Raw genomic sequence first — 9,986 nt, forward strand, 5'->3', positions numbered from 1 at the left:
AGATCGTGGGTCTTCCAGCAGGACAATGACCCCAAACATACTTCAAAAAGCACCCAGAAATGGATGGCAACAAAGCACTGGAGAGTTCTGAAGTGGCCAGCAATGAGTCCAGATCTAAATACCATTGAACACCTGTGGAGAGATCTTAAAATTGCTGTTGGGAAAAGGCGCCCTTCCAATATGAGAGACCTGGAGCAGTTTGTAAAGGAAGAGTGGTCCAAAATTCCTGCTGAGAGGTGTAAGAAGTTAATTAATGGTTATAGGAAGCGATTGATTTCAGTTATTTGTTCCAAAGGGTGTGCAACCAAATATTAAGTTAAGGTTGCCAATAATTTTGTCCAGCCCATTTTTGGAGTTTTGTGTGACATTTTGTCAAAATTGCTTTTTCCCTCATTTTTTTTTGGTTTGTTCCAATACACACAATGGGAATAAACATGTGTATAGCAAAACATGTGTTAATGCAATAATTTTCTGTGAGAAATACTTGATTTTCTGGAAAAATTTAAGGGGTGCCAACAATTTTGGCCATGACTGTATTTCCAAAAAGCGGCTCCTTGCGACATATTGACGTTTCTTGAAGTGACTCGCTCGATATTTCCATAAATTTGAATGTCATTTTTAATAATATTAGCCATACTTTACAGCCTCAACACTCCCTTTCTGCAGGTAGGGCTAAATGTACCAGATGCTGGTATGCCATCCTCCATCAAATAATACATGAAGAAGATTGCGATTGTGTGCAGAGGCTGCACATTATGGCTAATATTACTTAAAATGACGTTCAGTATTTTGAAAATATCAAACGATTCGCTTCTCGAATTGTCAACATGTCGCCAGGAGCCGCTTTTTGTAATTATGTGCTTTAGGAACTCAGACAGGTGGACCCCATAGACTCCCATTATATGAAGTAGAGAGGGCTGTGGATTTACCAAACATAATCTTCTTTTTGGTTCTAAAATCTCACCTACATCTCGGATGGCCTAAGGGTGAGTAAATATCTTCATCTCTTAATTCATTAAAAAATCAATTAGAAATTAATACAGTTAAACTCTCCTTTTAAACTTTAACATATTTAAAGGTTTCCTCAGATGAGAACTTTCAACAAGTTGGTATGATTTATTAGGGTCTTCATGAAATGTCTGGAACATATTTTGCTTAAAACACTCAATGGCTGTGTTAACAAAACCCTTCTTGCCTCGTCAAAAACAGCTCTGCTCACAGCAACCCGTTTTGGTGCATGTCTCATTAAATGATTATGAGTTACAGCAAACCCCACCCCCCTTCCGTCCTGCATGTCAACACAGCACACATGTAGTACTGCCATGGCAATGGTCTAGCTAAATTATGTTCCTGAACTCCTCTGCGGTTAGTATCGTTTTAAACATCTCAAATCATTCGGGGGTATGAAGCGACGAGACGAGACAACGGAGCCCTCGGAGCGACCGGAAAGAGAGAGGGGAGAGAGGAAAAAAAATGTATAGTCCGGTTCCCCGACTCAACGCAGGCTCCAGCCTCTGGCAGGCGTTGGCCGCACTCGGCACTCCCGCCCCCTACTCCTCCCCCTCGGGGGACGGACACAGGCTCCGGCCTCTGGCGGCAACTCCCCCGCTCCGGCTTGGACGATAGCCACCCCACCTCGACCCAGGGGCGCGGCAGCACAGGTCGCAGTTCCACCGAGGCTTTGACGGTGGCCGCACTGTCCACTTCCGTTTACCCAGAGCAACCGCTTCGGGCAGCCACTGGCGGACGCCCTCTGTCCGCGCTGCCCAAACTCTCAGCAACCGCGAGGCCACTCGGCGGCGAGGACTCTCGGACAGCATGTTTCTCCTTCCTCCCGGGTTTCGGCACCAATGTAATAAGGTTCATTAAAAGGAAGGAAGAAGACGGGAACCGGAAGACATTTAAACATGTAATAAAGTAATACAAGCTTATATTGAAAGACTACACTCAAATACACACAAAGTACTGGAGGGTCAAAATAGGGAGGTCTTTCATTAAAATTTCGTAACTGAACACCTGAAATTTACAGTGCTACCCTCTAGAACGGCCATTCACAGTAAGTAATTTTTCTTATTTGCCCATGCAGGTTTTCAGAGGAGTGTGGCAATTGCTGATTCCAACTACAATTGGTTCTATGGACCGGAGAGCCAGTTGGTGTTTTTGGATCGGTATGTTATGAGAAATGGCAGCGGGAATTGGCTGGCTGGTATAATCAGACAAAATCGGGTTCTGGAGGGCCCAGGACAGGCAGGAAGGGGTCAGCGCTGGTGCACACTACACACAGAGTTTCTCTGGTAAGACTAATGTAACCAAATAAAAGTTCTTACTTGTTTAATATGTTTTTAGAAACAAGTTACACCTTGCCTACATCTGGATGTGATCGATGTGGTGTGACAAAAGACAATAAAACCCATTTCCTGTTCTCAATGGATTTTCTAGTCTTTTGTTGTGTCAGTTGTTGCGACTGTTGCTGATTTTTTAAATTTTTCCCATCTTCCCATTCTTGTAAAATTAACATCTGCCAATAAACGTATGAAAGTGAATGACAGATGCAGTAATCGCTTCTAATAGACTTAGAAAGTTTTTTTTTTCTCAAACACAAGGCAATAACAATAAAGAAACAAAAATAAATATTTAATATTTATATTATGTAGTATGAATACAATTTTTTATGAAAAAAGAATCAACACAATATTCAGAATCAAAAGACCAATTTCATAAGTAGTGGGAAAGTGGGAATTCATTTGAATATTAAGCATATTGCAGTTAAAAAAAATAAAGTGGAAGACCACAGCCTGATTAGCTCATGATATCTAATTACAACGGCAACTAATAATCATAACACAACAGGTTGGTTATTGTTACGGACTCCTTCGAGACATGAAGGATAAATGCAAAACTAACAAGACTTTGCAATGAATGACTGAATTGACTGGGTTTAAATAAACAGGGTGAAACCAGTTTAGTAGTGCAGGTGAAACTAATAACGAATAATGAGCAAAGGGAAGTGCAGTGTAAATGATAGACCGCGAGGGCACTCCAGCTGGCAGACTTACAGTTAAACAGTAGGGATGTACCAGTGTTCTCCAACTTTATTCAAATATGTCAATGAGGATGCATTTAAAATTTTGAACACATTAGGTAAGTTTGGAGTAAACACTAAGGCCCAATCCCATTTCTACCCCTTAGCCCTAAGGGAAAGGGCCATATAGCCCTTCAAACAAAGATTTTTCAGGATCTCACTTCAAACAAAAGGGGTATGGCTTTTCTGTTATTGGTATTGGGCCACAATGAAATAAAAAAAGGATAAATTCTAAGTGTGTTACACAGTGTTGCAGTGATTATTATAAATGATTTATCCGTGCACACCATTACTTTTTCAAATTCTTTTGCACTTTTTATCTTCAATCAAAAACATTAAGCTCCCTTCAACAACAACTCTTCCCCACATGACGTAAGCAACAAAAAAGAGGTATGACTTTACTGACTGTCCAATGACCTGGCATTTGTGCCCTCACCTCCATGCCCAGCTTACAACAAACCAATCAAGAAGGGAAGGACAAATAAAGCCCCACCCTACATTTTCTTTTTCTACTTTCAGAAGCCGTTTCACTCAGATATACGTCATGATATGGCAAAAAAGCAACTTCCGCCTCATAGGTGACTTTAAGAAATCTTTTGAGAGACTTTGCAAAAGAATTACACACAACACGTGTACAGTATAACCAACTATGGTTGCAAATTTTGTCATTGACAGCATAGTTCAAGTTGTGTGGTGGAATTACAGCTCACAAGATATTGGTTAGAAGCATAGTTTCTTTTTAATATGACATGTAAATTGTTATATTTTTAACGGATCTGGTTTCGCATCAGCCAAAAGAAGTTGTTTTCTTTTGCTACTGCTTTGGAAGAGCTTATGTGAGGTAGTAATGAATCAGAAGAGGAAAGTACAGTGCGCAGCATCAAATCCAAAGAAGAGGACTTGCTTTTGGAAGATTTTGAGTCTATTTGAGAATGGTAAGTTTTTAAATATTTCTGTGATTGCAATAAACTAGTTTGTAGTTGTTACAGTTTTAGTTTATTGACAGTTATGTATTTTGATTATATTTAACGGCCATCATATAAACATGTTATTTAAGCGCTAACAGAAACATGTTGTATCTAGATAACAAAAATGTTATCGTAAATTTAAAAAATTTGTGCCAGTTAGATTGTCACGATACCATAAACATATTTTACGATACTATACCAGTCGGAAGTATCACTATGCCATGTACTGTAGTATCACTATGTTGTGCAATGTTCATAATTGAATTCTACAAAATAAACCAAATGTTTACAATAGTAAACTTTATTATTACGTTCACTACAATATTTTGTAGTATTAACTATAGTAATTGGATAAATTGTAGCAAAAAGTGTAGTATACTTTACTAAAACTCATAGACACCAGTAGCTATAAAGTATACTGTAATAAATGCTAAGTACATTAATAAGGATTTAAACAACAAATTATCATCATGTTTAAGTTCAATTTAATGTTGTGTTTAGTTTCTTGTCTTGAATACTTGAAACGCTTACAGAAAGTCACAAAATTTGCCTAACGTACCGCATTACTGATTGCACGATAGAATCACAACATACAACAGCAAAAAAGTAATTTTTGCAGTGTCGTCTCTGGAATGCAATCGCGAATAGACCAGGGGAAACAGAGCGTGTTCGGATTAATGCGGTGAACCGATTGGGGAATTTTGGTTAGTGAACATTTTTCACCTGTAAACTAATTTATGTGTGACAAAATTACTTTATACAGCAATGTTTATGAAGGTAAATGTTATAATTACTTTAAATGTGAAATATAAAATTTTAAGGATTCACTAAATCATTATCTTGTTCAAAGTTTTTAAAACACGGATTAATTTAGGAGAGAAACACAGCAAAAAGGCGGCTTTAAGTGTTTAAATAAAAGTTTATGTGACGCTATAGAACCGTTACATCGTGCAACCCTACTAAAAAGTGCATTTCCTATCCTGTTTGAGTTAGCAATTCGCACTAACTAGCAATGTACCGATATATCGGCAACCAATATTGGATTAATTTAACACAATCGGCATATCGGCAATAGCATGAAAAAGGCAAATACTGATGGTTTATTAATGAACTGCATGGAGGCAATGAGTTAAATGTCTGAATAATTCAACGTTTTTCTCGGAGGAAAATAATTAATTTGCATCAGCAGAGATTTTATTGAAGTTTATTAACTTTAACATTATTAACTTTCTTAATTCAAATATGAGTTAATGTTGTTAATAAAATAAATATTGGATAGCAAAAATCACCTTTTAAGATTGTCATGTTGTCTCATTGTATTTTTATCTTAAGTTCCTTTATCTTAAGCCTCTCTTAAATTTTAAATGGATCCAATTTATGTTCAGTAAAATATAATTAATGCAGAAAAAACTAGATAGTATTGTAAAGTACTATGCAATTGATCAATATCGGAATCGGATGCTAGTTGATGTTAAAATTTGTAGCGGCCAACATAAAATCAGATTAGTTGAATCCCTAGCACTAACACATAAAAACGATGTTAGGTAACGCAAACAAGGCATGTTGTAGAGAGCAAGAGTAAGTTCAAAATGTGCAAAGTATATTTCTAATCTATTTGTGTAATTCTACAGTAATAATGGCACTTCAGATGATGACAGTGAAGCAGAAACCTCCAGACAACAGGCAAAGCCGCACCCTCTGCAAAATATGCAACCGCCATAAGAAAAATGTCAGAGAAAGAAAAAGAGAGGGAGCGATGTTATTTCAATCCTGGTGATTCACCATGCATTTCTAAGCATTGTACGGCACTGGCAAACTGTATGAAATACTTTGTAAATAGCACATTTTGCCTCATTGAGCTTTACAGAGCGTTGCCAAACCTTATGAAACATATATTTCGCATATTTTTCAAGGATACAACTCTGTAACATTTGTTTGTTTGTAAGTGCATAAAGTGTTTGTCTTTATTTTGTTTTATTTATTTTATATATTCTTTTATTGAATTGTCATATTGTTTATTTTGCTTAGTTTTATTGATTTAGGTTTGACCTGTTCTTCAGGCTGCAGCTCCTTGATGATGTTTCATGTAAATTCATGTTTTTTGTGTGTGGATAAATCCTCCTTTGCAATTTGATTGTTATGTCTTTACTTTATAAAAGTAATTATTGTCAAATGGCGTCATAAAATATTTATACTTTTTGAGCCAATAATGTTAGCTTTACCTCAAAGTTGGGAACTTGTGCTTAGTATTTTGAGCAGATTTCATGGTTGAATTTTCAAGGGGGTTTGCTTGTAAATAAATCTTATTCTTTCTGGGTGTCACAAAGTACATAAACATCAGGCTAAAGAAATAAACACTGACAGTTACAAGACTTGGCTCATCTAGCACTGTGTTATTTTCTTAGATTAAAAAACAACTATTAAAAGGGGAGTTTCAGCTTGTTTTTCTCTGAAATATAAATAGCCAATTTTGCGTCTTTCATAGTAAATTCTAAAGATATCTGATGTAACTAAATATGTCAGTCTTTTGAAACTTTAAAAAACGGTTGTGTTTGTTGCATATGTATTTGCAAAACTATATCACATAAACCAACAACCCAAAATGTTGTTCCAAGATCCCTTCCATGGATATATTTGGCATAGTGTACTTTTTATAGTTGTTGTCCTCAGGACTTCTAATATATATATGTGCATAATTAATTATTATAATCAAAAAAGTATTTTACACTGATTTGTGTTTTGCAGCTTTATTACACAATGTCCTTGTGCTTATCTTTCCACTGTGTAGGTATGATGCCAGCCTTCAGCCCACCCCGCCTCATGATTATGGAACACCTCGTTTGCATTTTTTTGAAGACTGGGGAGTGGTTACTTTCGGAAGTTCCCTACCTGCTGGGAGAAACCACTCATTTTTATCTTTTAAGTCCGGAAAGCTTGGTGGACGTGCTATATTTGACATTGTACACCACAAAAAATACAAAGACTGGATAAAAGGGTGGCGAAACTTTAATGCTGGCCATGAGCACCCAGACCAGAACTCCTTTACCTTTGCTCCAAATGGAGTTCCGTTCATCACAGAAGCATTATATGGTCCCAAATATACCTCCCTAAATAATGTTGTCATGTTTGGACCTGCTGTGTCTGAAAGCTGCTTTGCTCCATGGGAAGGTCAAGTTACAGAGGCTTGCAACTCTAAATGGTTAAAATATAAGCATGGGCAAGCGGCAGATTGTCATGGTCGGGTGGAGGTAGCTCAAGAACAGCAGGGCATGGTTTTTATCCGTGGGGAGGCCATGGCAGCTTACAACTCTGAACTGAAGATTCAAAATTTTCAGAGAAACTTGTTGCTGATTAATCCTCAACTGCTGCTGATGGTAGACCATATTCATCTGCATTCTAGCAGTCCAACACACTTAATGAGTGCCTTCTTTCACAACACAGACTTGCCCTTCCAAAACACCCAAGATGATGGAGTTCATGGCGCTCTGATCAGAATTGGAAATGAATCGTACAAGATGTTCTGGTTGGATGACATGGGCAGCAGTGAAAGGGCAACAGTGGGCTATAGGAGCTACCCACGGGGGTACCCTTATAATGGATCAAACTATGTGAATGTGACTATGCCACTGAGGAATCCCACAAGCAGAATGGCTTACATCTTCTTTGGGCCTGGAGAGGATGTGCAAAATTTCAGTGTGCATGGTGATTCAGAAAGATTAAACATCTATCTAGGCACCAGAAAACACAAATATACCATATGTATTCTTACAGCTGAGGTTTCCACCAAAGCTCCATATGCAATAGTGTTGACGGATCAAAAGAAAGTGGTGTTTGAAAGTGCATTAGAAATAAAGGAACAGCCTGTAAAAGAAGTGGAGGAATATGTTAATGTTGTTGAGGACAGTCTTCAGCATGTCAAACCAGTCTTTCAGCAGCTAGAACGACACATCCTGTCACGGGTTCTTAACACAGACAACTTTCACAAAACTGCTGAGCGTCTGCTAAAATTCTCGCAGAAGAGAAACACAGCGGGAAATCTTGACATTATTGGCCTCTATAAGAAGCAGGGAAAAGGAAAGGGAGGCAAAAAGACTATCCTTTCTGACAGTCTACCAGATATCTTTGCTCGTATCGAGGCAAATGAAAAGAAGGAGAGACAACTTTCAATGAAGCATGCCTATGAGGTTCCAGATGAGGGAGATGATGATTCAAGGACATTCATTGATTACAGTGATGTACGAAAGGGCAGAAAGGTTGGATTTATAAAGGGGCGGAAATTTAAAGAAGTGCAGATAGTGGCTACAGCAGCAACTGAGGACACATCTAGCTCCACCTCGTATATACGGCTTTTCCTCATTTCGAATATAGCCACTTTTTTTCTTCTGCTGGCAGTGTTGCTGACACGTTTCCAGAGGGCTCAGACTTTACACACACAACGTTTTCTCTACTGTGTCCTCCTCATAGATAGCTCCATCCTGCTCTGTTTGTACTCCTCCTGCTCTCAGACTCAGTGTTAACATCATTATTGACCCTTTTCTGCCAACAGAGTGCCAGGGCTTGGACATACTCAGAAACAAATGTTTAGTCTTATAGAATGCAAGTCGCCAATTGCATAAATGTAAATTTTGGGGGCATGGCGCTGGTTCTGGATGAAACGTCAGACATGTAGTGCATGCAAGAAAAGCAAAGAACTTTACAAACGTGTGCCTCAAAGATTTTTATCAGGATCAGTAAGCAACTATTATATATAAAATATTATAAAAATCTATAAAGGGTCGTAAAAAAGAACACATGCTGTTAAAAATATCTAAATATATGTTATGACAGATCAGCCATTATACAATCTTTATGATTCCTTACAGTATTAAAAATAGTTGATTCTGAATATGGTTTGTAATTATGATTGCTATGAAGTTTAATTGTGGTTTGACTAACCCATCATTGCACCATTGACAGCCTATAACAGAAACATACTGTAACAAGACTGTATAAAATATATAAGATGTTAAAAATGTTTTTTTTGAACTCTTATATTCCAGCTCTTCTAAATTAAAACAGTATATTATTATTTACCTACTCTCATGAAGTAAATGTGTAGTTTTTTGTGTAGTTTTTTAATAGTTGTCCATTGCTTAAAAATGAATTATAACATATAAATGATTTTAAAAAATACAATTGATTTCAAAATTGACTTAAATAGTGCTTTTCACAGTTTTCATTGATGTAAAAGTTTTTTCACAGTTTTCATTGGCCAGTGGATGCCTGACACCTCACTAAAGCAATAAGCCTCTCATGCACAGTCTCAGTGACATACCTTAAGACTACAGAGCACTGATCCTGAGAGGTCATATCTTGTGTAGTGTCAAGCTGAACAGAGAACATTCCAGCTTTCTGAACATCTTTGGAAATACACCCTTGAATTAGGTGACCAATGGTATCTATTACTGAGTTCACTGTTGTTTTGTAGAGTAGTTCTCCTTGTTCCACTGGACTGGTGTAACCTTCTGCTCTTTTCAATGCAATCATCAAGATGCAATTTTAGGCAAACTTCAACTTCATTCTTATCTCTCTAAGCTGCCTCCATGCACAAATGCCATCTTTGAACATTGCCGGGTGCTATTTGTAACCACAACGCACTCTGGGCTGCCAGGCTTGGAGCCCTCTCTCCTGACAGGACGACAAATACGGATACCTTTTAATCTGCTCCTTATTTATTTTTATCGCGCGCATTGACTCGCCATGTTTGAATTGAAATCCTCCATTAAAACATATCCTCATAATTTACATATAGCCTACTGGGCTGGGGACTCAGGTTGTGTGATTCGAGTGGGTGTAGCTATAGTGCCAACAGCAGACACGCCCCCAGCGACAGAGAGCCGAGAGTCCTGCCTATTTTTCCAAGATTTTGATAACTTATTTTATTTAATTGGATGTTT

The 9,986-nt window shown here is 37.7% G+C and overlaps 1 protein-coding gene across 1 annotated transcript in view; it reads left to right on the forward strand.

Annotated features, from left to right (window-relative positions):
* Window positions 1-9,126, forward strand: part of dse (dermatan sulfate epimerase) — a 35,007-nt gene extending 25,881 nt beyond the window's left edge. Inside the window, exons 5-6 of the mRNA XM_056764447.1 lie at window positions 2,087-2,294; window positions 6,839-9,126. Of these exons, the coding sequence (XP_056620425.1) occupies window positions 2,087-2,294; window positions 6,839-8,567 (1,937 nt within the window). The 3' untranslated portion in view covers window positions 8,568-9,126. The remainder of the gene's footprint in view (window positions 1-2,086; window positions 2,295-6,838) is intronic.
* The last annotated feature ends 860 nt before the right edge of the window (window positions 9,127-9,986 follow it).

The sequence above is a fragment of the Triplophysa dalaica genome, chromosome 13 (genome assembly GCF_015846415.1).
Source record: "Triplophysa dalaica isolate WHDGS20190420 chromosome 13, ASM1584641v1, whole genome shotgun sequence".
Taxonomy (NCBI): Eukaryota; Metazoa; Chordata; class Actinopteri; order Cypriniformes; family Nemacheilidae; genus Triplophysa; species Triplophysa dalaica.